The sequence below is a fragment of the Halichoerus grypus genome, chromosome 1, assembly GCF_964656455.1.
Source record: "Halichoerus grypus chromosome 1, mHalGry1.hap1.1, whole genome shotgun sequence".
Lineage (NCBI taxonomy): Eukaryota > Metazoa > Chordata > Mammalia > Carnivora > Phocidae > Halichoerus > Halichoerus grypus.
The window spans coordinates 162,187,289-162,214,734 of record NC_135712.1 but is presented as its reverse complement, the minus strand read 5'-3'; the positions used below and the strand labels follow the sequence as shown (position 1 = coordinate 162,214,734).

At 52.0% G+C, this 27,446-nt stretch overlaps 1 protein-coding gene and 1 non-coding gene across 2 annotated transcripts in view; both read left to right on the top strand.

Annotated features, from left to right (window-relative positions):
* The first annotated feature begins 908 nt into the window (after positions 1-908).
* Positions 909-1,008, top strand: LOC118549245 (U6 spliceosomal RNA). Its single transcript, XR_004924006.1, has one exon. It is a non-coding gene; the product is annotated as a U6 spliceosomal RNA (small nuclear RNA).
* A 10,341-nt stretch (positions 1,009-11,349) lies between these two features.
* WNT7A (Wnt family member 7A) overlaps positions 11,350-27,446 on the top strand; it is a 65,020-nt gene continuing 48,923 nt past the window's right edge. Inside the window, exons 1-2 of the mRNA XM_036113495.2 lie at positions 11,350-11,631; positions 16,532-16,758. Coding sequence (XP_035969388.1) covers positions 11,561-11,631; positions 16,532-16,758 — 298 coding nt within the window. The 5' untranslated portion in view covers positions 11,350-11,560. The remainder of the gene's footprint in view (positions 11,632-16,531; positions 16,759-27,446) is intronic.

Genomic DNA, 27,446 nt, shown 5'->3' with positions numbered 1-27,446 from the left:
ATCTTGTTTGCATTTGTTTATGATGTTTCTTCACAATACACCTGTTTCTTAGTGTGCTAAATTTTAAAAATAAAATATGGAGCTGATTTATACTCAAATTTAATGAAAGAAAAAGAATTTAATTGAAATAAAAACAGTTGCTAACTTTACTCATTGTTTTATTACTGTATTGGATATTATTTCCTACAAGACCCCCTAAGATTATAAAGAACATTAAGAAGTTGGGGGTCATGTGTTTGTTTAAATTACATGTTTCACTCTCAGCTCTATTTTTCCCTACTGTGAAGGATGAGAAACGTTAAGTCCCTCACACTCTCTTCCCTGCCCACACCCAACATTCTGCTGCTGGGCTATTGTTTTTATAATGCCAAGGTCTGTGATAATCACATTTATTCTGCCACCTCCCTTCCCTTGGATGTTTAGACCTAGTTCTCGGTTTATTTGGAAGCATTGCTTACTTCTGGTCCTGTTACTCTGCCTTTTCCCTCTCTGAGTTCCCTGTCTAAATTTACCTCTTGGTTGGCATAGTCCCACTTATAAATGTGAAATCAGGCTTGTTCAAAGACACTTTGCCCATGGCCAATCAGTGCAGGAGTTGAAGATTCTCATCTATATTCGCCAGACTCCAGAGACAGTGCTCAGGAGAGCAATGGGAGCCATGAGCTTTTAGTCTTGGGGCGAAGGAGTACGGTACTCTCTCTTCTGGAACCTTCTAGGGAGGCCAGAGGAGCCTGGATAGGATCGCAGCTAACTCTGATCCGGGGGGTCAGATTCGGGGCTGGGCAGGCTTTCTGTGGTGCTTCCGAGAGGGCTGAGGAAGGAATTAATGACACAGGTTGCTGGTCCTCTTGGCATAGATTTATCTGGAGTCTGACAACTATGGACAGAAAGTAGAACAATGAGTATACTCGCTTTGGGGGCACGTATACGAAGATTGGAATGTTACAGAAATTAGTGTGGACCCTGTGCAAGGGTGATACACAAATTTGTGAAGCATTCCATATTAAAAGAAAACAAAAAGACAGTAGAACAATGGGGAAGCCCAAAGCATCTGTTTCCCTTCTATTAGAAACAAAAATTCCCCAACCGGGAGCCTAAACAAAGAGAAGTCTATTTTCCTTTCACTTGGGAGAAAAAATGAAAGCCCAGAGGTGCAGTCTGGGCTACAATGGCAGCTCATCCACGCTGGCAAGCCCCAGAGTCCTTCTTGCTTTCCATTCTGCCCTTCTTCTCAAGATGGCAGCCAGAAGACCACAAGAAGGGGAAATTCAATGGACTAAGAACCTAGGACTTCCACCTACATCTCTGGCCACGACACAGTCCTGGCCACTCCTAGCAGCCCCAGATGCTGGGATATGTCATCTTGTAAGTCTGTCAAAAGACAGAAGCTTCGTCTCATGATAACAGACATTTCTTCATTGTTTTTTAAGCTATGGTAGTAACAGCTACACCTACTCATTTACGGATATTTGTTGGAAGTGCCAAATGTGGGTCAGGCACAGGGCTCACTATTGTGTGTATGGTGGTGAAGTGACGAGGATCCGATCACATGCGTCGCTTGGGGTGCTCACTGTGTGCAAAGCACATAATATGTATTACTCCTTTTATTTCTCATAACAGCACTGGGAAGTTAAGTACTATTATCTTCATCTTATGGACAAGTAAACAGAGGCTGTGAGAGGCTAATAATCTATTCAAAGTTTCATAATTATATAACAGAGCCAGAATCCAAACCCATGTTGGCTTCCTCCAAAGCTTTGGCTCTTAATACTTTTTTCACACCAGTGGTTTCCATCCCTGGCTGCATCCAATGCCGGGGACCTAGCCCTCAGATTCTAATTTAATTGGTTGCAGGTGAAGCCCGGGCATCCCTAAGCTTGTATTATCTTATTTAATCCTCACAACAACTGGAGATGGAGGTATTTTTCTCTCTATTTAAAATTAGGTAAACTACAATCCAGAGAGGTAGACTCACTTGCCCAAAGTCACACAGCAAGTCCACAATGGAGCTGGGATGTGTGTCCACATCTCTTTACCTTCTCCAAAGAGCTGTCCTCGGCTGCAGAAAAAAGGTGACTTCCATTAAGTTGTGGGGTACACTGGCCAACCCCTCTGCTCCAGTCAGCCCAGAAGCCTCCCTGGGAATGTGTGTGCCTGAGGGGCAGGGCACCACGTGGAAGCTGGGTGATAAACGGGTCGGGTTATGCCAGGATGTGCGGCGGAAGCCCAGCCTGCTGAAGGCAGAGGTGCGGCTGGGCCAGGGTGGGGGCCGGACATGGGGATGCACTTTTTCCCCAGCACAACAAGCTGTGGGCTTCCTCCTCCCTAGCTGAGCCCTGCCTGATATGTCAGGCCCGGAATAGGCCACTAGCCAGGGACTGGAGGGCTGGCAGGCAGGCAGGGGCCCAGGGCCAGTCCCCAGAGGAAGTCACATGGCGGGGGTCACAGGCCTGACCCAGGAATGGTGAAGGGAGGGAGATATTTCAGGCCTGAGAGGAAGAGCCCGGCCCACGAGATGAATCACCCGGGACAGATTATCCTGAGGAAGACCTTGGGGGTGGAATTGTGATAAGCACCGTCCTCCCAAGGTGACCAGGATCCCGCGGTCAGCTGGCCACTGATCAGCCAGGCCACGTGTGACGGGAGCACTCAGATGTATCTAAGAAGGCCCACGAGCTCCAGATGCATTGCCCAAGTGACTTCTCAGAGACCTTATACCATGAGGATGATGAGCATTTCCACTTTTCCGGACGAGAAAACGGCGCTCTGGATCTAAGTCACTCGCTCAAGGTCACATGGCTGAGGTGGGATTTGAAATGGGAGCCTGCCTTTCGGCCAGCTGGCCTCCCCAAAGCAGGAAGCTAAGACTGGGACTGCCCTCCCTCTCCACTTGCTCCCTGTGTGGACCCAGAGTCTCACAGGCAAAATGACCAGGCTCGACTCATAATGGCAAGCCCGGCCTCAGGTCTCATGCTTGCTTCTGGATGAGGCACTAGACTTTTCCAAACTCCTCAAGGTATGAATGGGAAGGATGGATCTCAGAGAGGGCAAAGGGCTTACCCAGGATTCCAGAGTAAGTCAGTCAGATGCCAGCTCTATCTGGCTCCTGCCTCCCAGCCCACAGGTCTGTGCACTGCACTAGTATTTGGATCCTCAACAGCCTCTCCTCCAATGAAGCCAGACATTGCTGGCACCTGGAGAGCTGCTTAGAGGCAGAAAAGCAACTCCCCCCTCTGCCAGGAAGCCCTGCTTGATCTGGAGGGGACCTGGGCATCTGTATTCGTAACCAAGTCATTCTGATGGACTAAGAAGTTTGAGAAACCCTGGCAGAGATGATCTTTAAGATTCCTTCTGGTCCTAAAGGCTGGGTTCCAATATATGTCATTACCACCACCACCACCACCACCACCACCACCATCATCATCAAATACCAACTTATGCTGAGTGACTGATATATGCCAGACACTCTGCTAGATGCTTTACATATATGACCGTGTGTAACTCAGAGGTAGCATTATTATCATCCCCATTTTACAGAGGAGGAAACTGAGGCTGAGGGGGGTTAATCATTTTCCTAAGACAGCACAGCCAGTGGCTGAGCCTGGATCTGCTGCTCTGGTGGGCTCAGCACCCTTTCACATGTGACTCTTCCCCAAGCCAGCCATGTTTTGAGAGCCTCTAGCACCTGCTTTGGGATTCAGTCTCCCCATCTATGGGAGGGACAGTCTCCTTGCACCCTTCATACTCTGCCCCAAATTTGCAAACAGGCCTTTGGGTTTGCTGCCCAGCTGAGCAGTTAACAGGACTTTGGCAGCAGGAGGAGTGAGACGCTGCTTTTCCAGCCTTGATGCCCAAGTTCCAACTCCTCCCAGTCAGGGTGCTTTGGCCCTGCTCATCCTGGCCCCGCTGTGTTAAGCGCTGAATCACTGACTGGAGTGAGCGGACCTCACGCATAGCAGAGGGAGGGCTGGGATGGAGTTGAAACCAGCGTAGAGGCCCCCGTTGTTGGCAGGGGTGGAGAGATGTGGGGGAAGACAGAAAGGGAATTGATACTTTTATTAAGCATTCACTGTGTGCCGGACACTCAGCTAGTTGCCAGGCAAGCACCTGAACCTCTCAACATCTCAGTTTTCTCTTCTGGAAAATGAAGTGGTTACGAGGAGTAAATGAGGCCCATTCAATGACTCAGTTACCCAACAATCATCCATTGAGGGCTGATTATGTGCCATGCCAGCCATCATTCTAGGAAATGCAGCAGCGAGGCGACGAGTATCTGTCCCTCATAGGGCTAACAGTGCAGCCGGGAAAACAGACTTATAAAAATAAGTCAACAAAGAAACACATTCGTGTAAAGTTGGAGAGAGTGGCAGCAAATGCTAGGAATTGAAATAAAGCCAGGGTAAGATGTGTATAGTGTCGTGAAGGGACAGGATGGATGGTCAGAGGCTGCTTGAACCAAGTAAGGAACCACCGATAAAACTACCTGGGAGAAGAGCGTTTCCAGGGAGCAAAGAACTAAGAGTCCATCAGGGAGCCTGGCACACAGTGGCTGCTCAATAAATGGTAAATGCTATCATAGTTCAGAGGGAGGGGCCAGTTCCTTATTTTACCGGGGGGGGGGGGGGGCGTGTCTCTGTGTTGCTGCTGCTTCCTAGCTGTGGGGATGTGGCCCTCAGACACCTCCTTCTCGTCACCCTTGCCCCCACCCCAGGAGAAAGGGCCCAGAGGTCGACAGCCCCAAGCAGGAGGAGGAGGCCGAGCTTCTGTGGGAAAGGCTGCATGCACACCGCCCACCAGCCTGACACACAGTGGGAGATTTCCCAAGTGGAGACTGTGGTGCCAGTCACACGGGGGGGCTGGACCCTGGACAGCCACAAGTTAATAGAGGCTCCCTCTCTCGTGAAAACCTCCACAGGACTGGGTCACGGCCGGTGGCTTTGCACATCCACAGAATGAAGTCTACAGGCCTTTCCTCTCAACTCCTGAGCAGCTTGGGCAACCTTCTTTCCAGCCCGCCCCGTCTCCTCCCAACTCGTGGCTCTCTGCGGGCTGGATACCCTGGGTCCTGCGAACATTGCCCGAGCATGGCATCTGTGAACCCTCTTCTGGAAGTGCTCACATGAGGTGACAGGGGCCGACCAGCACACAAATCAAGGTGATAGAGCGAGCTCTCTGCTGTGACCGGGCCAGCGCAGGGCCCCATGGAGATTAATATCCCTGCTGGAGGAGTCTGCCAGGGATGGCTTCTGGAGGAGGGGAACTGCATTTCAAAGCGTGTTTTTGGTCATTTGGTTTTCATTGAAGAGGTCTTCTCTGGCCACACTGGCCGAGAGGCCCCATCAAGCCACTCTCTTTCACGCTCCTTATTAAGACTGCACTGTGATGGTGAGCAGGACCCTGTGCTGCCCCTGACCTCATGGAGAACCCCTTCCAGCACAGGGAGACAGACAAGAAAGAGACAAGGCACAGGAAGAAAAGCAGGGTCCCCGCAGTAGCCAGTGCTGTGAAGGGAAGGTGGCTGGAGATGCAGCTACTGTGGACTAAGTGGCCTGGGAAGGTGTCTCGGAGGGGTGACATTTCAGGGACTTTCTCAAAGCCCACACAGGGTAGTCACAAAGCGGAGGGGAGAACCTCATTCTCTTGGCTTCCTTAGAAGAGCTTCTGCTCCATGCCCCATGGTCCCAGAGCTCCCCCTTGCTGAAAAACCCACACTTTTCCAACAGCCTTCCCCAGACACCCATCACCGGGGCGCCTGGTTCACGGGAATCTCTGCTCCTCCCAGTTGCTCCCAGCAGCTCTAAATACTTGAGTTACAGGAACTCTTTCTCTGGCTTGTGTTGCTACAGTTTTCTTATAAGCACAAATGAAGAAACAAAAGAAGCAAATACACATGGGAAGATTCTACAACCCAAACCCCGGGAATCCAACGATGGAGACTGTCTTAAACATGGGCATCCTATCCTGATCAGTGGTGGTACCAAGTGGTCCATCAATTTAATGCTATAGTCGCGTACACAGCACACTGTAAGCACTTTACATGTGGCATCTCAAACCTCACAACAACCCTAGGAGGTCGAAACTCTTATAATCCCAAGTTTACAGATGAGGGAACTGAAGGGAGGAGAATTTAAGTAACTTTCCCAAGGTCACAGAGATAACAGAATGAAGCCAGAATTTGAACCACTCTAGAGCCTTCATTTACAATAGGGTCTGGTAACTAGCAGAACTCAGGGCATATTCCCAGCAATGCTGTCCTTGGGACCCATGCAGCTGCTCCTTCTGTATCCAGCAGGGGGAGCCAAAGGCCAGGGTCCTCTGTGCCCCTGCCCCAGGCATGCTTCCTATGGTTGCAGCACCTGCTGAAGAGACACCCTTCTCCCTTGATCCAGGCAGAAAGAGCCAAATGGTGAGGAAAGTCTCTTGATTAGCATAGCTCTGCCAAAGAAGAACTTTCTGCAGTAGGTCTCACTGAGTCATGAAACAGTTAGTCACAGCTGGTTCGGGGTCTTGCAATGAATCAGACACAGTTCCTGCTGAGGGAGCTCTCAGTCGAGTGAAAACTTTTTAGCCCCAGAGAAAGCCCAACAACTATTAAAAGAAAAAAACTGACCTGGATTTTGCAGCTATTAAGTGGCAGAGTTGGTATTCAGACCCAAGCCTTTTTGACGCCAAAGTCTATGGTCTTTTTCTCAAGCCATGGTGGTCCTCAGTCATGCTGGGTGCTGGGGATACTGAGACGCAGGAGAGAGGGTCCTGTCTGCAAGGATCTCAAGTTCTAATGGAAAAGGGAGGCACGTGAGCCCAGACATCCTTCCCGTGGGAAGGGCTCTGCCAGGATCAGCTAAAGGGCCATGGAGCACAAAGGAAAAAAATGCATTAAAATGTGCTCTCTTCAAAGGAGGGGGTCGTGTCTGTTGTGTTTACTGCTGGATCCCATACCCAGCACACTTTAATCTTCAGTGAATGTTTGATGGATGGTTGAATGAAAGAGGAAGAGACAAAGTGCCTAGGACAGAGGCAAAGTTAATCAGGGAAGGCTTTTCAGGTGAGTTCACATTTGGGAGGACCGTGAAGGATGAGAGGCATTGGCCAGGTGGAAAAGAGGAGAAAGGCGGAAAAGGAATAACAGGATGGAGTAACAGTCTCAAGTTTGTTTTTATTACAACCCACAGTATACACACACAATTGGAGCCTTATTATGTATAATGCCCTCTGTTATTTTCTGGTCTATTTCCATTTTGTAAATATTAGTGGCCACCCACTAATTTTTTGTGAAATGGACACAGGGGATTTGGGAAAAGTAGAGGCTGAGAAGGTGACTTGGAGCCAGACTGTAAAGATCTTTGGATGCTTGAGTTGATGAGTTTGGATCCTTTTCAGTCCTTGCTTCCCCTGTGAGGTCTGATCCTGCAAACTCTTTGCTCCTACTCTAGCTCTTTGAGAAACTTCCTGCTCACTCCTACCTTCTTCCTCCCCAGTTGGTTCTTTCAATCGTGCTGAGCTGGGGCTCTGTGCTGGGCTGTCCACACTCAGCCTTCTCGGCCTCCCCGAATCTCAGCCATGCCTTGGTTTGAAGGACTGCACACTTCTCACTTTGGAGACCGTCACCCTCAAAAGCCCACATCTGCCCACCTGAGTGCCAGCACACTCATTCAATTGCCCCTTCAATGACCACAGACACATCACCCTCAGACCTGCTTCTCCCTGTCCCATCTCTGCGTTGTCCTCACCAGCCACAGTGCCTCCAGGACAGAATCTTGTCCTTGGGGATGTATCATGCTGTCTATTCTGCTTTCAAGGCAGCGCTCCAATCCGTCCACTTTTCTCCTTGCCACCTGTCACCACCCTGTTGTGGGCTGGGCCTTCCCGCCCTGCATATCTGTTGACACCTCCTGCCTCCGTGTGCTGCCCCCTTCTCTCAATTCCCTGTAACAGCTGCCATGAGCCTTCTGAAGCATGAATCTGATCGTGTGACACCCTGCTTCCCTTTATGATAAAGCCCAAACCTGGTAACATGCCCTGTGTCCCCAGACTCCCTGTTGAGTCTCATCTCTGCAACCCTCCCTACCCCCATTCCCTCTGATGCTCCATTCACCAGGCCCCTCAGACTTCCATGGGCCCTGCTTCCTCTGGCTTTGAAAACTCTACCTGGTGAACCCCAACTCATTCCTTCTGGATCCCAGTTTAGGAACACCTCCTCCAGGAAGCCTTCTGTGACCCACCCATTTGGAGTCCTCTTCTCTGTGTCCCCACAGTCCTCTGCGCATCTCCCGCCTTGACGCCTAATACCTTCTTCTCTATCGTAGTGGCCCTGCCTCTCTTTTCCATTAGACGGGAGGCATAATTGAAGGATTAAGAGCAGATGCTGAAGTCAAAACTGCGTAGGTTCAAATCCCAATTCTGCCACGTACAGCTGTGGGAGTTTGGGATTTTATTTAATCCCTCCATGATTCGCCTTCGCCATTCTATAAGATGATGATAATTATGCTAATAATAAAAACATTAACAAAAAAGAATGGCACCTGCCTCACGGTATTGTTAGAGGATTAAATGAATCAGGGTGCTGATGACAGGGCCTGGCACATAGTAAGTGCCACCTATGTGACTGATCACCAAATCAGCCCTCAGAACAGTTGCTCCAGGAGGGCAGACACTGGATTTATTTGACCCACTGTTACATCCCAGCACTTTGCCCCAATGTCCTGGTCATGAGCATCCCCCAACATTTGTGACGTGAATGAATCTTGGGTCGAAGAGGATGACAATGCATACAGGAAAGAGAGGACACATTTGGGTGATGCCTTGGAGGAAAACTGCTCAGAGCTAGGTGCTGACTCCATCTGAAGGTGGGAGAGGAGGAGGAGGAATACAGGAGGAAGAGCACGGCTAAGACAGACTTTGTGACTGTTCCTCCCAAGCCCTTGGCTGTTGCAGTCTCTCCCCACCACTGTCATTCATTGCTACCTCCATCCACGGGAGTGCTCCAGCCAGCCTAGGGATTACTGTTCATTCCCTTCTTCTCTCTCTCTCTTTCCTTCCCCCCTCTCAGTTGGGACCTTCTAAGTCCTGTCAGAGCTGCTTGTGACCCAGGCCTATCGTCCTCTCTTCTTCCCGCACCTCACTTCCACCTTAGTTGTTCTAGTTACAATTGCTGTGTAACAAGCACTGTCCCAAAAATAGTGGCATAAAACAATCATTTCATTATACTCACAAGTTATGGGGCTTGGGAATTTAGACAGGGCACACTGGGGATGACCACGGAAGCCCCTGTCTACAGTGCCTCAGCTGAGAAGACTGAAAGGGAGGGATGATGTAGAGGTGGGGGGTTGAAATCATCTGGAGACTCCTTCACCCACATGTCTGGCACCTGGGCCGGGATAACTCCAATGCTGAACTGGGACTGTGGACTGGGCTTCCTCACATCATGGCAGCCTCCAGACTCCTTCCTTCAGGGCTCCAGCAGGAGTGTTCCAGAAAACAAGGCAGAAGCTGCATTGCCTCTTATGACCTAGCCTGAAAGCCTTGTAGCATCACTCTTGCCACACAGAAGCCCACCCGGATTCAAGCAAGGAGAGCATGGAGAGCCCACCTCTCAATGGGAGGCATGTGTGGCTGTGTTTTAAAACCACCAACGTCTTGTACCTGAACCCATGGGGTATTCTCCTCTCTGGTCTGCCTGGCTCCACTTTGCCCAGCCCTACCCTTCACCCCCCACCTCCCCAGATTCTCCATGGGGCAGCCAAGGGGGAGCTTTGGAACACACACATCAGATGAGTCACCCTTCTTCCTATCCCTCCAATGTCTTCCCACTGAACTTCCCCCGTGAAATCTAAGCTCCCTGACATGCCTACATAGCTTTGTGGGATCTGTGAGCCCCCATCTCCTCCCATCCATCCCACTGGCTTTCTTTCTTGTTCTTGAGCACAGCCCCACATCCCCTCCTGGGGCTCATGCCCACCTCCAAGCTTCTGCATTGCTGTCCTCCCTCTTGAAATGCTGGGACCCCAGATCCTGTGTCCTTCAGGTCTCAACTCGAAGGCCACCTACTCAGATCTCAAACAATCCCTGGGCACCCAATGTTGTCTCTCTCACTACTCTGTTTTATTATCTTCACCTCTCTCTGACATGTCTGAAATTACATAATTGTTTACCTCTGGTTTGTCTCCCTCACTAGCTCCAAGAGAGAAGGTCCTGGATCCTTCTTTCCTTATATCCTTTGTGCTCACTATGACCCCTGGCACAGACATTTGTGTGATGTGAATGAAGGCATGAACAGCGGTTTTCAAGGACGATTCAAAAAAATTCTGAAGGATAGGCAGGCCTGGCGAGGTGGTGGTTAATGCGTGTGTGTGGGTGGGGCTGTTTCTAATCTGGCTCTCCCACTTTCTAGCTGGTGATTTTGGGAAAACACCTTCGCGTCTCTGAGCCTCAATTTCTTCAGCTGAAACGTGAGTCCAACAGCCGCTAGCTCACTGGACTGGGGTGTACATCATAGGAAGGGATCTGCCCCTCTGGTCAGCTAGAACGCTCAAAGCACCCTGTTTCGGGGAGCTAGGAGGCGCTACAGCACCCGCCGCGCCCACCAGGGGTCGCCGCGAGCGCGCGCTGAACTGCCAGTCGCGCCAGGCGCCCTCGGGCGGCTCGCGAGGCCCATGTCTGGGTCCCGTGCGGGGCAACCTGGCCTCAGCCCGACTCCGACTGTCCGCTAGAAGCGGCATTCCAAAAGAGGCTGCCCTACCTGGGCACCCACCTGCCGCATCCCCTCGAATAGACCGCGGTGGGGGAGGAATATACTGAGCCAGTTATCCCCGCTCCGCGGAAGGGGGCGCCCTCCTCTGAAGCTGGGCTCGGAAGCCTGGGGAAAGGGGGAACCCGGGTGTCACCTAACACACACACCATCACTCCCCCCCCCCCCCCCCAGCTCTGAGCGCTCGGCCGGGCAGGGAGGACGAGGAGGCAAGCCAGGGCGCGGGGGTTCTCGGCTGAGCCTTGATCCTCTCAACCCCGCGGGCAGTCGCAGGGCGCCAGCTCAACCGCAACTTGCGAGGTAGCGACCCGTGGGGGTTGAGCGGACTCCCACCGCCCCCTGCCCGGCTCCGCGCCCGGGAGCCGGGAGGGGGCGCCGCGGGAGCGCGTGGGGCAAGGCATGAGCGCGCGCTTGGAGCTGGCGGCCCTGTCCCGCGGGCGCTGGGGTGCGGGGCGGGCGCTCCGGGGAGGCGGGCGGGGGAGGGGGCGGGAGAAAGGAGGGAGGGAGGGAGGGGCGGGGGCGGGAGGCAGCAGCGCCCCCGCACTCCCCGCGCCTCACACACTTGCACCGGCCGCTCGCGCGCAGCCCGGCGTCGCCCCGCGCCGCGCTCGCTCCTCCCTCCCTCCTCCCGCTCCGTGGCTCCCGCGCTCCCGGCGAGGTTCAGGCGCCGAGCGAGCGGACGGGCGCACGGACAGACGGCCCCCGGGACGCCTCGGCCCGCGCCTCCCGGGCGGGCTATGTGGATAGCCCCGCCGGGGCCGGCCCGCGGGATCAGCACAGCCCGGCCCGCGGCCCCGGCGGCCAGCGGGGACTATGAACCGGAAAGCGCGGCGCTGCCTGGGCCACCTCTTTCTCAGCCTGGGCATGGTCTACCTCCGGATCGGGTAAGGGCCGCTCGCATCCCCTGCACGCGTGTCCCGGCAAAGTTGGCGTGGCCCGGGGAGGGGGTCGGCCGCCGGCCACCAACTTCTTCGGCCCCTCAGAGAGGCTGGGTGGGCGCGGTGCTGGAGCTGTGGGCGCACAAAGACCCCCCGGAGGCGGGCGCCCCAGGGGCGCGCACAGCTCTAGACACTGGGCAGAGGTCCGGCCATCCTGAGGATGTCTGAGTCTGGAAGCCCCCAGAACCAGAGACAACCAGTAGGGACGGTCCGGCTTGGGGGACTCAGGAGAACTAGCTGCTGCGAAGGTCAGCCTCTCCTAGGGACACTTCTGACCCGAGCATAGGGCATAGGAACAGCAGGGCCCACAAGAACACCGGAGCCGGGAGTCAGGACGACAGCCGCTCCCAAGGAGCTCAGCCCCAAGAGCCCGAGAGGAACTCTGTACACAGAGGCGCGGGCACAGCCACTCCTGGAGACAGGGCAGTCCCCGGGTGGCAGGCGGGGCCGTTCCTTGCAACGGGGAACAGGTACCTAGAGGGAGGGACCTTCGCTGGCAAAAACACAAACCGCTGCTCACATCCCTGACACCACCCGATTTCCAAGAACCCTCAATACTCCCAGAGCCCTTTCCCGGGCCAAGGGGACAGCGCCTCCCATTCCCAACGAACACACACAAAGGTAGGACGAGAGATGGCCCTAGACACCCAGAGAGACAAGCTCGAAGAGCCAGCGCCAGAGAGAGGCGGGCCACCCCGCCCCCTAAAACTGGGCACCAGAGTCGGCCGGCGCGCCTGCGGAGCAGCCCTCCCTGCTGCACTCCAGCATTTCCACGGAGGTGGGGCCTGGGGCGGCGCTCCGGCTGGAAAGTGGGAGGGGGCGGCTCGGGGCGCGTCTTGGAGCTGCATTTGCAGGGCCAGTCACCCTTTGTACTTAGGAGATAATGCGTGTGAAGCACGGAGGGGTGGGGGTGGGGGGCTTGAGGGATTGATAGAGGTTCTGGCGCTAAAGGGCCACCTTGGCAGGTTTCACACAACCTGCTTTCCCACTCCAGGGGGGAACCTCCCCACAGCTCGGCTTTGGGGAGGGGGCAGACTGCGGGGCCTGCGGCGAGGGGGTGTGTGTGGCAGAGCCTTTGTGTTTTGCCACTACCACTCCTCCCCTTTCCCCACCCCGCGTCTCCGTAGCGGGCATTTCGCAAGTTGAACGGCCGCGGCTGCAAGCAGGTGCGCGCAGAGCGGACCAGGCGGCCGCCGGCCGCGACCGCGGACCGAGAGGCGACCGCAGGCGGAGAGGCGGCTGCGGGGCTCGCGCGCTGTCTGCCTGCGGGTGTGTTTTAAGTGTTATTGATTCATCCGCGTCTGGGTGGCTTTTCTCTTTCTCCCTGCTTTAATCTTCATCTTGGCCCGCGCCCCGCCGCCCCGCGCGCATCCAGCATTCAGGAAGCTGGTCGGGCTGATTGGCGCTGGCCGCGTGAGGCTTTATCTTCTTTTTAATTAGAATCGGGGCGGAGGGACTGGGGAAGGGAGAGAGAAAGGGAAAACAACAGAAAATAACCTCCCCTGGCTGCCCCGCCTGCCGGACCTCCCGCCGGCGCGCGGAGACCTCATTGGCCCCGCCGGGGCCCAGCTGCCCTGGAGGGAGGGAGGGAGCTACAGAGGGCGCTGGCCTTCAGCACCGCAGTCGCCCTTTGGGGCGGGGAGAGGTCCAGGTCAGGAAAAGGAATTGAACGGTGAATTTGGCCCGGGCCCTGCTGCTCCCTGAGCCTCGGGCTATCCATCTGTAAAATGGGCATGAGGGGTAAAGTTCCAAGGTCCTTAAGAAGCCTTCCAGCTCTCCAGATGTGCCTGGTTCCTCCCTGCTCAGGGCTGATGGCAGGGCATCTGCGCGGTATTATTTAATGTGGATAGTTCCAGTGGCTCAAGCACTACCCCCCGTAACAATCAAATCCAATAATAATAAAAACCACCACAGCAGCACAGTTATTGAGTACATACTAGGTGCCTGACACCTTTTAAACACTTTCCATGTTTTAACACATTTAATTTTCACAGCAACACTGTGAAATGCGGGCTAATGATCAATATCCTCATTTTAGTGTTGGAAAAGCTGAAGTACAGAGAGGGAATGTAACTTGCTCAAGGCCACACAGCTAGTATGTGAAGGAAGCTTCACTGGTACCCTAGGCCTGACCTTTTAGCTGCTAGATTATTGTTCCTCTGAATTTTTGACTCTAATATATCAATTATACTCTGTTGGGGTAGAAATTCCCTGGTGGTAAGCTAGGCATTCACAGGTTCCCCCTGACTTGTGGCCACAACATCTCTGCTTGACAATCTTTCCATGCTGCCTCTTCTTCAAACATTTCAAACATTCTAGCTCTAGCCGTGTTAGACTCTCTTTCCGTGGCTGAGATGAATGAATGAGAGCTCTAGAGAGCTTTCTGTTTCAGATCGGTGACCCACTAGCCTCTAGATCTCAATCTCTGTGAGCCTCAATTTTCAGATATGTGAAAAGGGTGATTCCTGCCCACCAGGGCTGTTTAGAAAGGTCACATGTATCTCATGTTTGCAGCAACACCTGCCATACTGCCTTGGCATGGTAGGGATGCTGCAAAAGTTCACTGATGCATTCAGGGCATATTTGGGGAGGCGCACCTGCTGTGTCATATAGGTACTTACCTTGAGTGATATTTTGGAAACTCCATAGTTCATCGGTTCATTCATTCATTCATTCATTCAGTAGCCATTTAGTGAACCGACAGACATCATTCCTGCCCCCAAAGAGCTCATAGTCTAATGAGAAGGACAAGTGACAAAGTGGGCACACAGAACCAAACATGTACATTAAAACATTTCAGAAGACTGTAAGTAATCCAGAGAATTACATAAACAAAACAGAGACTGTGATGCAAAGTTATGAGGGGTGTGATGGGGAGGCAGGTTCCCTTAGCTGGAGTGGTCAAGGAAGATGCCCCATGAAGTCACAGGAATGATGGCAAGAAGCCAAGCCTGTGAAGCTCATGGGGAGAAAGAGATTGCAGGGAAGGGGACCAGTAAGGACAAAGGGCCGGAGGCAGGAAGAGGGCTGGTGTGAGGCAGGAGTGGAGGGAAAGAGAGTAGGACTGGTCAGTAATGTGCTTGGAGAGGAGTGGGGTCACCTCATCTCCTGCACTGTTGGTACACAGAGCCTTGCTTTAAGAAATTCCAATTCCAGAACAACTTCCTGTAGCTGAGTCCCAGGATGGAAAATGTGAGGCACTTTGCCCAGGGCTGGTTGTGACCTTCAGTAAATGGAAGCTCTTATTATTATAACCAGAGTGAGGCATCAGGGGTGAGGTCTTCTCTTTAAAAGCTCCAGATGTGTGGACCATCTTTGTGTAAAGGGAGGGCTACCTGAACCATCAGGGTTGCCACTGGAGCTTGTCTGGGGTTATCTTGATATTAGGAAATGGCCCCACCCTCGGCCAGATACCCAGGAGTCACACTGACGCCTGTCTTTCCCTCATACCCTTCCCCATCCCTCCCCTCAGCTCCACCCTTCTATCAGTCCATCAGCAAGTTGGGTCAGCTCCATCCGCAGCCACCCCTGCTGCTGCCAAGGCCAAGCCACCACCCCCTCTTGCCTGTCCCTTCTCCCTGCTCCTGCTCTGGCGCCCCGCATTCCTCTTTCCCATGGGGCTGGAGGGATGGGATGCCGTCAGTTTCCTGCTTACAGCCTTTCAGTGCTCCCTGATGCACTTGAGAAAATTCTAGCCCTCTACAAGGTTCTCTCCTCAGACCCTCTCCTTCCCTGAGCCCTGCACCAGCTTCTGTGGGATCTTTCTGTTCCTTGGTGATCCCAGGTTGCTGCTCCCCCCCACCCCTGAGAACTTGGCATCTGCTGTTCCCTCTGCCCAAATTACTCTCCCCCAGACCTGCCCACGACTGGCTCCTAGCCATTCAGGCCCTGCTGCACAGCACCTCCCATCCTTGACCACCGCAGCTAAAGTGGCCCCTCCCTCTTCCCTCCCAAGCCCACCCTCTTCATTTATGGCCTCTTCACTTACTTTCCTCATAGTGCCCACCACTGTCTGAAATGGTCTATTATTCATTTGTGAAATGGGTGTAGTCTCCCTCCAGAGCTCCTGGAGGGCAGGCCCTGGCCTCTCTCCCAGCATGGTGCCTGGCACCTGATAGGTGTCCAGTATGTATCTGCACAGAGAATGAGTTAGGAAGATAGGAACCGTATGAAGAGTCAGGGGCATCCTCTAGACTGGTCATGCCTGGAGTGGGTACACATACTCCATTGGCACGCAGAAAGAAAATACTAGACCTTCTATTTACAATTACTTTTCAAAGATATTGTTTGTAAAACAACATATACATACATACCAGAAAGTATATATAACGTGTATAAGCAGTTGCGGTTTTGTTTTTTTTTTAACGTGTACCCACAACCTTTCAGGGCAACTGCTGCAGGAAACTTTGGAGTTATCATCCCCTTGCTTGCCTTTGCAGAGTTATCACATAGACACGATTCCTAAACAATATTGGGTTTTAGTTTGCATGATTTAAAATTTCATCTCAATTGAACTCTACCATAAATCCGAAGGCAACTTGCTTTGTGCAAAATGTTGTATTTGTGACATATGTCATCTTTTTTTTGTGTGTATCTTAAAAGAAAATCAAGGCTCGCTAATATTGAATATATATACTACACAAGTACTGATATGGAATACAAAATGAATAAATGTGGGTTTGGGGTGCAGTATCAAAAAAGTTGGGAGACCTCTGCTGGGAGCAACGGGGGGGTAGGGGTGTAGGGGGAGTAGGGACAACAGCATCAGACACCCTGGGAGAGCCTGTAGGCCATGCCCCCCACCTTGCTGGACTAACACTCCATTTCTCTGTGTCCCCTGCTCCAGTGGCTTCTCCTCGGTGGTAGCTCTGGGCGCGAGCATCATCTGTAACAAGATCCCGGGCCTGGCTCCCAGACAGCGGGCGATCTGCCAGAGCCGACCCGACGCCATCATCATCATAGGAGAAGGCTCACAAATGGGCCTCGACGAGTGTCAGTTTCAGTTCCGCAATGGCCGCTGGAACTGCTCAGCACTGGGGGAGCGCACCGTCTTCGGGAAGGAGCTCAAAGTGGGTATGTGCTCACCCGGACAACTTATGCAAGGTCTTAGAGGCTATGGGAGACCAGAATACCCTCAGGATCCCTCTGTGACCCTCTCACCTGCCCCAGGCTGGAATGCTGCCCTGTATGGGATCTGCGGGTGTCATGACTTGAATCAGTTCTCCTGGGGAAGGTCAGATCTCTAATTCGAATCCAGACCACTCCAACCATTCATGGCAAAGTTGAAAATCAGCAACCAGTGGCCTAAATGCTAATTGGCTGATATAGCACTGATGTTTCTTAAATTCTTAAATTGAAGTCCAATTAAAAAAAAATAACATTTCTACCTAAAAGTATGAATTTTTGGCTTCTTTTTAAAAATGGGCAGATCTACTGATAACTTACATATGTGCCTCCATAGTTACAGTGGGGTCAAGCTGAGAATGAAGCTTCCTTTAAGATAGAGCCACTGCCACAGTCCCTACCACTCCCTATTATCACCCAGTCCCCATTTATGACTCACCAGGCCACTGTGGGCATTTGAATTTGCAACCCCTGTCTTGTGAGAATTGTGTGTTGCTCGGACATGCATACATGGGCGTGCGTCCGTGTGTGTGTGTGTGTGTGTGTGTGTGTGCGCGTGCACACACCCCCCCAGAGATACACACACAAACATGCACAAAGTATCAGGTCACACTTTTGGTTTTTAAAGCAACTGTGAGGAAAACCTGGTGGAAAGGGGATTGGTCATTGGGAGGCCTCAATATTTGTGGAAAAGGCCATGATAATGTGTCCTGCTTGTGTGTGTCTGGACTGGGGGGCCGGGAAGTCTGCATGCTTGCTGCCAAGCTGTGAACTTCCCTGAAAATAAGTCTGCCTCAGGTCTCTTTGGGCTGGAGTGGTTCACCCGGCCTGCTGAACTGCTCTAAAAGCACCCCTGAGTTCTCTCTCTCCCTCAGCCCCAGCATCAGTAAATTCAGTGGCTATTGAAAAGATCCACCCCAAATCCAGCCATTTCTCCGTGTCTCCTTACTTCCTCCCCCTCAGGTCACACAGATGGCGCCTCTGGGCTCCCTGGCGCCCCCATCATCCTGCTGCCCCCTGGCTATTCTGCAGACCGTCCTGCAGGCAGGGTCCTCCTTTGTAAATGAAAATCAGATCATGTCATTTCCCTGCTTAAAACTCCGTGGAGGCTTCCTCTCATTTTTAAAGTGCTGCTGACCTCTGCCCCCATCTGCTCCCATCTTCCCCCTCCCCCCTGCCCACCCAGGCTTGTCTTTTTTCCCAAACACACCACACTGGGTCCTGCCCTGGGGCCCCAGCACTACACATTCCTTCTGCCTCAGATCCTTTCTCACAGTTAGCACCCCAGAGTCCCCCGTCCTCTGTGCACATCTCTCCCTCATGGCCTTCGGGTCTCTGGGCCTCCCTTGATCACCGGCATCTAAAGCCCCCTCCTATCACGAAGCTCCAGCCCATCAGCCAAGCACTTGGCACTGTGACTCATTCTTCACCCCTTGGGAATGCCAGCTCCATGAGAGTTGGGGCTCCCCGTCACACTCACCACTGGATGTTTCCTTCCTCCTTCTTGGTCATCTCGGTCCTGAGCAGGTCTTGTTTGATCACCATCTTCTGTAGGCATCTGCTTACTCACGCCTGAGGGAGACAGACCCCAGCTTCATGGTGAGGTTGGCAGGGGGCGTGGCAGCCTCCTCTTACAGAACTTCTCTTTACATGCGTGCCCTTTCTGACATCTTCGTGGTTAGAATTTTGCCTTGTACCACCTGCCCTTCCTTCTCCCTCTTCCAGCCTCGGGGCTGACTTTTCAGGTGGAGAATGGGGGCCCAGAGAGAGGGCGGGGCTGCCCTGGCTCACACGGGAAGGTGGCATCAACGCTGAGTCCAATTTAGGTCCTGAAATTCCCATCCTGTGAGCCTTCTGTTGGCACCCATGGTTTTTCAGCCTTCTCTTGCTCACATCCCCAGTCCCCTGTCCCTGGGACCCAGGTCTGGGCTCTGGCATTACTTTAAACTTGAACGTTGCTGACATATGAGATGTTACAGATGAGGAAACAGGCTCAGAAGGGACTGGTTTGAGGTCAATGAAAGTGAGTGACAGGGTGTCCTAGGGCTGGGTTGATGCAGCCTTGGAACAGCCTGCAGCCTTGGAGAACCAGACCATAGCCTGGCATTATAATAGTGCATGCTGGGTGCAGTGGAGGGCTATGGGGCCAGGAGCCCCTGCTGTCCAGCAGCCCTCCCAGCTGACCAGAGTTGTAGAATCGAGGGAATCTATTGCACGTCAAGTGGCCTCAGGGAATCCAAGCAAAGAGAGGAGCCTAAGAAAACCTGGGGCATAGCAATGCTAGGGCAATAGGTCTACAGGCCTGGAAGTGAGTGGGAGCCAGGGCCAGGAGGTGTATGGCATCAATCTGAGCAGTTTGAACTCAAACTAGGTGGTGGGAGCAATTGGAGAATTTTGAGCAAAGGCCTAGCTGCCAAAGTAAGGTCATACTGTGTGAAACAGCCACTATTTAATGATTTTTGACCTGCTAAAATGACAACATCATATGATCCAGCCTAATAGTAATTTTGGACGTCTCATTAAAGGGTGGCTATAAAATTCATTCGTTTATTTATGTCATTCATTAACTATACATTCACCAAATATTTACTGAGTGCCCACCATGGCTGGGGGCTGCTGTTGCAGCCTGTTTGGTGAAGAAAGGCTTCTGGATTCATAAGGGAGGTGAGCCACGGGCATGTCTGGGGAAGGGCATGTTGGGCAAAGAGGATGGATGTGCAAAGGCCCCCGGGCAGGAACATGTTTGGCAGTTTGAGGACCAGTGAGAGGGCTGGTGTAGCTGAAGTACAGCAAGCAGGGGGAAGAGGAAGTCTCAGAGGTCAGAGAAGAAGCCAGGAGCTGGACGGTGTGACGTCTGTCAGGCCAAGTCAGGGATTTGAGTTTTCCTCCAGTGAATGGAGAGCGAGGTAATGACAGGATCTGACTTTGGATCTAGCAGCCTTGCTCTAGCTCCCGGGAATAGAATGAACTATGGAGGGGCCAGGGGCCAGTCTTCTGGGCAGGAGGTGACACTGGCTATGGCCTGAGAGATAGCAGTACAGATCTGCTTTGGCAGTGATGCTGAGGATGAAGGGGGACTGATGACCTGAAGGCCAGTTAGGAAGGAGGTACCCTGGCCTGGAACCTGAAAGGTGGTGGCGATGGAGCCGAGGACAAGGAGGTGCAGATGAGACCCCCAAGGGTCTGAGAAGTCACTTTCCCTCTGAGCCTTGGTTTCCTCACGTGTAAACATATCCTCTTGAGGACACCAAGAAGCAAGCCTCAGATTTCGGCTCCCGGGCTCTTCCTCAGTGCCCTCAGTGCTCTTGCCCTTATAGGATTGCCTCTTCCTGGCAATGACCAACCAGCAAGGCTGCCTTGTAGGTGAGGCATCAAGAGTGTAGTCTTTGAGTTTGGGAGGAGGTCTGGCCATCAAGGCCACACTCTGGATGGCAGGAAACATCACCCCCCCCCCACCCCCAACCCCATACTTCTAGTTACATTTCATTGGCCAGAATTCAGTCACATAACCTCGCCTAGCTGCAAGGGAAGCTGGGAAGTGTAGTCTTTTATTCAGAGTAGCTCGGAGACCAGCTCAGAGTCTGTGACTGAGGAGGAAGGGGAAAGTTGACATTGGGGTGGTGGGCAGCTGCCCTTGGCATAGTTATCCATCTCATGCTGAGACCCGAAGGCTCATCTTCTACTGCCTCCTCAGCCTCCGCTCTGGTCTCCGGTTCTGTGTTTCATGGCTCTGTCTCCCCTCCTGAATGTTCTAGATTTTACTGTCTAGATCTCAGGAGAAGGCCATGGACATGTACCAGACAAAGCCCTCTTGGATGCTAGAAACTGAAACCCAGTCCAAGCCCTCTCAGGCAAAAAGGGGAATTTATGTCTGCTTAAGTCATTGCAAAGTCAGGGATGGTGCTGACTTTTGGAATGGCTTCTGCCAACCCCAAACCTGCTTCTTGGGGTGGCGGGATGGCTCTGAAAGTGCCAGAACCACAACTTCCAGGTTCTAAATTTGCAAGAAAGAGCATTAGCCTTTCTCTGGGGGCCCCTACAGAAGTCATAAGGTTCATCCCCACTGGATCCAGCTAACAGGGCTTGACTTTGGGTCATGTGTCCATCCCAAACCAATCACAGTGGTCAAGGGCAGCAGTGCTTTTGTTGGCCAGACCTGGGAGCCCCACCTAGACCATGTCTCAGGGGAGAGGGCCTGCTCACGAGTCCATTAGCCAGCTTGGGCTTCTGTAACAAAGAACCACAGGCTAGGCAGCTTAGACAAAATGCTTCTTTTCTCACAGTTCTGGAGGCCAGAACTCCAAGATCAAGGTGTCAGCAGGTTTGATTTTTTCCGAGGCCTCTCTCCTTGGCCTGCAGATGGCCACCTTCTCCCTGTGTCCTCACATGGTCTTTCCCCTGTGCATGCCCTTGATGTCTCTGTGTCCTAATCTCCTCTGCTTACAAGGACACCAGTCAGATTGGATTAGGACCCACCGTAATGGCCTCATTTCAACTTAATCACTGCTTTACAGGTCATACCTCCAAATACATAATGTCCCTTGTCACATTCTGAAACACTGGGGGTCAGGGTTGCAACATATGAAGGGGGGGTAATGAGCAACCAGAGAGCAGAATGGCTCTGTGCTTCAGGGAAAGGCATACAAGATGCGGTGGGTGCTCAGAGGTGAAACTCCAAGGTGCGAGAAGTGGGCTAGACAATAGAGATGGCCCTTGATCCAGGTCTTAAAGGGTAGGAAGAATTTCACCAGTGAATGGGGTCCCTGGCTGAGGGAACCGTGGGGCAACGACATGGATGTTGGATTGCTAAGAGGATCTTGAACAGGTGTCTGCAGCCTCAGGAGGCAGGGGGTCAGTAGTCTCAGATGAGATTGCAGGCCAGCTCTTCAGGGGTCTTAAACGCCAGGGATTATTGGAATGTGGTGTATGGCTCCACGTCAGCTTTATCACCTGCTACCCATTGTGGCCCTTGGAGGCTTGAGAAGGCATTCAGCCCCCTTCAGCCTTTTCCTTTTCTTAAATAACACAATGAACTGCCCTTGAATCCACCACCCAACACAACAACTAGAAAAAGAATGGGTAATTTACACCTGCCCCTGTGACCATCCCTTATGCACCCCCTGCCTCTCCCTCCAGAGCCACGCTTTCTCTATCCTGAATCTTGGGTTTCCCATTCCTTGCTTGTTCATGTCTGTTTTATCGTATTGATATAGTCCCCAGAAGTAAATTATTTGGTTTAGTTGTATTTAATTTTATAAAGAAAAGACATCACCCTATATGCAATCTTTTGGATTTACTTTTGTCACTCACTAGCGATAAAAGCCATTTACGTTGTTCCTTCAGCATAGACTGAAGTCTATGCTCCCACGCTTTTGGTTGTGGGGCTTCTGGGACGCCTCTAAACGTTTGCTGTCACACTGACAGCACAGGCCTCTTTGTGCACGTTTCCTGGCGCCTATGTGTGCACGTTTCTCTTCAGTGTATACAGAGGAATGGAATTGATGGTCACAGGGTATGAATGTCAACCTGATTTCCACAGTGACTGTGCCAAGTGCCACTCCTGCCAGCCAGCAGTGTTGATCCATAGCTTCTCCAACACTTGGCATTATTCAGACTTCATTTTTGCCTAGGGAACAGGTATAAAATGCTTTCTCACCGCTGTCTTGATTTGCATTCCCCTGAGAAGTGATTCAGGTGAACTCTCTTCCTATATTTACTGGCTGTACATGTTTACTCTTCTGTGAGTTGCCTGTTCATGCTTTTTGCCCATTTTTCCATCCAGTTGTGTGTTCTTCCCTCAGGTTTGGCCATCGTGGTTGTCGTATGAGTCATGGTGCAGGGGAGGGAGCCTGGATCAGGAAGCACCCCAGGGGTGGTGGCTCATGTGGGGTTTCACTCTCCTGCCTTTTGTCTTTTCATTGAGGATCCATAGGGGCCGGGCACTGTGACAGCCCTTCCTCACATATAACCTCATCTGTCCCCACAAAAGGAGATCTGTCTACCTCCATCTTGGGCTCTGAGCGAGGCAGAGTCTGACCAAAGTCACATGGCTGTTTTGTGGCAGAGCTGAGATGGGTAGTGAGTTCCCTGCTGCTGGAAGATTTTTCTGTTTTTGTGAGCCTGCCAGATTTCAGATTCTCCAAGCTGACAAGTATTTGAGAACCTTGTCTTGTTGTTGGGCCATGTGGCAGCCAAGTGAGCATTGGTATCAAAGTCACACAGCCAGGTTTCCATCCCAGTCCCACCACTAGGACTCTGAGAGAGTACCTCACCTTTCCTATCTCAGTCTGCCCATCTGCAGAATGGGGGAGTCACATGACCCACCTTGCCAGGTGCCAGCATTGTGCGGGATTTAAGACCCTGGCACCTGGCAAGATTAGGGCCATCAGAAAGCATCCCTTCACCCCTCCCAGGAGGCTCACGTGCCCATCTTAGATGAAGATGAGCTCAAGGATTTGGGGATGTGTGCACTAGATTTTATTCTTGGTGCAGTAGAGTGGGGAGATGTAGAGAAAAATGGGGAGATGCTATAGGTGAAATTGCTAATCCGAGCTCACCATTTTGACTCTACCTATGAAATGTGTCTGCCAGTCTGTCCATCTCCACCACCACCTCCTGTTCAAAACCTCCATCTTTAGAGAATTGTTGCCCAGACAGCTACATCAGCCTCCTCATGTACCCCCACCTCCCCAACCACACAGCCATCCAGCATAGCATCTTCCTAGCATTGTTCTGATCATGGCAGCCCCCTGTGTAAAATCCTGTTGTGGTTTCCTATTCGTCTGGGAATAAAATACGGAAAGGTCCCCTGGTCCTTTACAGACCTCGGTGATCTGCACCCAGACCCCATATCACTCCATCTCCATTCCATCTCTACCCCAACCCCTCTGCCTTTCTCTTGACCCCTCAAGCATGCCAAAGCCCTTTCCACCTTCAGGCCTTTGCCCTGGCTTGTCACCTCTGCCTGGATGCTCTCCTGTCCTTCCATTCCTGGCTCACGTGTCACCTCCCCAGAGAAGCCTTTAGGACACCCCTGTGTAGCATAGACCGCCCATCCCTATCTGCCCCTTACCTTGCTGGATTTTTCATATCACTTCACTACCCCAGGGCATATTCTCTATTTGTTCATTTGTGCAGCACTGTGTGACAATTCAGCCCTGAGGCGACCTTCTTGGTTCTTTTCCTAGCTTCCCCATTTTCTAGCTCCGGACCTTGACCGAACAGCAATGATGATAGTGTCTGTTCCATAGGCTGTGTCCCATAGGTTGAGATCATTTATTCCCCATGAAGCATTCAGAACTGTGCCTGGCACACAGGGTGTGTTCCGGAAATCATAGTTGTGGGTGTTGCTGTCATCTATCACTTGGACCAGAAGGCAGCTCTGTGAGGAAGCAGAGGCCTCTGACACAGCACCTGGCACGTGGAGGGCATGGTGACCACAGATGGGCACAGAGGCTGTGGGGTCTTCCCTGGGTACTGGGTACCTGCCCTTAACTCCCTCTGGAGCAGGACATGGAGAAGAAGGGTGAGAGGGAGAAGCTTCCAAGACATAGTGGGTAACCTGCCTATGCCAGCATTATGCAGGTTTTCACTCAGATGCCACCTCCTCTAGGAGGCCTTCCTTGACCTTCAAGGTTGGTCACCCCATGCTGATGTCTTTACAGCACTTACCATTCTCAGAAGTGACATTGCTTACTTTTGCAAGGATGTGTCCAATATCAGTCTTCTCCCTGACCATGGGGGTGTCCATGGAACCCAGGCCTGTCAATCGTCTTCTCCCGGGGCAACCCCAGGGCCTGGCACACAGTAGGTGCTCAGGAAACACATGAAGCCGTGCACCACCCTGAAGCTCCTCTCTACCCTGTGTGCCAGCAGTCGCTCTGAGCCCCTGAGGACAAGGCCCGGGTCTTATTTCTCTTCTGACTCCCAGGTCTGGGTTGTATCACGCTCATGGGAAGCACTCTGTTTCCTCCGTTGTGTGAGTGAATGCTTTTCATTCTGATCCCGATACAAGACTGAGCATTCATTCCTGCACATTTTTGATTTTAACCCATTTTAGCCTGGCATTCTGTTGGTTCTCCTTTCCACCTTTGCTTTGGCTTCAAATGGGATACAAAAGCTGATTAGGTCAAGGCCTAGGGAAGACCCCTTCCTCACAGCATGATTTGAGAGGACTTGTTCCCAGGGTCTGTTCGGCAGAACGGTAGGGTCCACTCCCTCCCTCCCTCTCTCCCTCCCTCTTCTCTCCCTCCCTCCCTCCTGCAGCAGCTTCTCTGGAGAAACATAGCGGGGTTCGTTGGATGATAAATTGGGGAACTCAGAATGCTATGCTCCCTGCTCAAGGTCAGCCAGAATGCCCACCCGCATATTAAAGGCTCTGAAAACTCTTACAGACAGGAGAGCAGCTTGACTAGGCTTCCCCTGGAGGGTCCATTCATTTCTGACCTTGGACTCAGTGACCATCTGGTGGAGCTGCTCTTCAGAGGCCCCCACACCAAAACACACCACCACTCTGGAGACTCTCACAGATTGACCATGCTCCTAACGTGGGTTTGGAACGAACCAGGAATTGACCTAGGTGTATTCACTCACCACATCCTCCATCTTTCCAGCAGAGACACGTCCTAGTTCTGACATTGGCATGCACAGTGAAACATATTCGAGTCAGCATTACCCTTGAAAGTCCCTTAAATCAGCCACAAAATTCAGAATACCTGGTTTTCTACCATAAAACATTCATATGAATATATAATATATAGATAGTAATGCACAGTATAGAAGGAAGAGTATGCGTCTAAATTATAAGTATACATGTTAGAGTTCTTTTGTTTTTTGATTCCACATATAAGTGAGATCATACACAGTCTTTCTCTGTCTGACTTAGTTCACTGAGCATAGTGTCTTCAAAGTCCATCTGTGTTGTCACAAATGGCAGGAGTTCCTTCTTTTTTATGGCTGGATAATATCCCATTATCTATCACATTTTCTTTATCCATTAATATACACTTAATGTACAATGTATCCATTGATATACACTTAAGTTGTTTCCACATCTTGGCTTTTGTAAATAATGCTGCAGTGAACACAAGAGTGCAGGTCTCTTTCCAAGAGAATGATTTCGTTTTCTTTGGGTATGTATCCAGAAGTGGGATTGCTGGATCATATGGTCATTCTATTTTTAACTTTTTGAGGAAGCTCCATACTCTCTTCCATAGTGGCTACACAAATTTACATTCCCACGCAGACAGTATTTTCACTTATTTTTCTCTAGGGGCTTTTGGTTGAATTCATATAATTTAAATGCTCATGGGATCACACACCACAAGCGCCCCCTGCCCCACCATGTGTCCACCCATTCATTCATTTATCTGTCCCGCAGATATTTCCTAGAATCTTCTGGGTGGTAGACTGATGAATCAGCCACAGGCTCTGCCCTCAGGGTGCTCACAGTTTGGTGGGGACAGGCAGTGAGGCCGGGGCTGAAATGTGCTCTGGCATCTGATAGGAGAGGAGAGGGCAGTGGGCAGAGGAGCAGGCAGGCTGTAGGTGGGCTGGTCCACAACCGAGGGAGGAAAAGCTGTGGCAGGGGAGAAGCCATGAAGAGAGGCTTGCAGGTGTGACCCAGCCCAGAGCCAGGGTATCCGGAGTGGCCCAGGCTCCCTGGGCTCTAGGGTGTGGGGTAGGGAGTGCAGAAAGGGGCTGCAGAGAGAGGTGGACATGTATCAGTCCGGCAGGGCTTTGCCTGGGAGGGGAGCTGTCAGAAGAATTTCTTTCCCCTGTGTCAGGGGAGAGACAGGATGTGGGAAGATAATCACATTCTTAGCACATATAGAAATTTGCAATGTCCCCAGCATCATTGTCAACAAAGAAATGGTGATTTCCCACCGTGTGCTCCTGGGGGCGGCTGCATTCTTTTCCAGATACTCACGACCTCCTGTTTGGTACTCCCCCGCCGGAATTTTTCCAGGGACGGGCACAGATGACCTAGGATTCGGGCCCGGGGAGGGGAGTACCACCCTCCTGTGTCTGCAAACCGGCTGACTTGGAAGCATTGCTGGACTTCTGCTCCAGTGGCATTTGTCACCACTTCTTGAGAGCTTGGTCGCTTGAGCAGCTCCCCCTCTCTCCCTGGGGTGACCTGCTGGGCCTCGGATCCCTCCTCTGGGAATTCGCGCCTCACACAAATGGCTCCGTCTTTTTACCTGTTTCGGGCAGTGGAAGAGACTGGAGCGCATGTGTGGTGAGCTAATGACTGCTTGGAGGGATGGATTCGAAGGCTTTCCAGGGAGTGAGAGAGACCGAAGCAAGGGGCGGGCCAGCCCCACTTTCTCTCTGCCCTTTCTTAACAATACACCATCTTGCCTAGCGAAAGACCTATTCTTTCCCTAGTCTTGCTTAGGACGCAGCTAACAAAGGACTTTTTGTCTCGTTTGCATTTCTTCTGCAAGCCTCCGTTCATCCTGGGTTTTAGCTCTCCTGACGCTATTCTTTGAGATGAGTCTTTTGTTCTCTTTCCAGCTTTCATATGGTGGACAGACAGACACACACTCATACGCTCACACGCTTTTACACGCACTGTCATTCATTCGTCAACTGTGGAGGCTTCGCAGAGAAACAATCCAGCTCCCCACAAACTA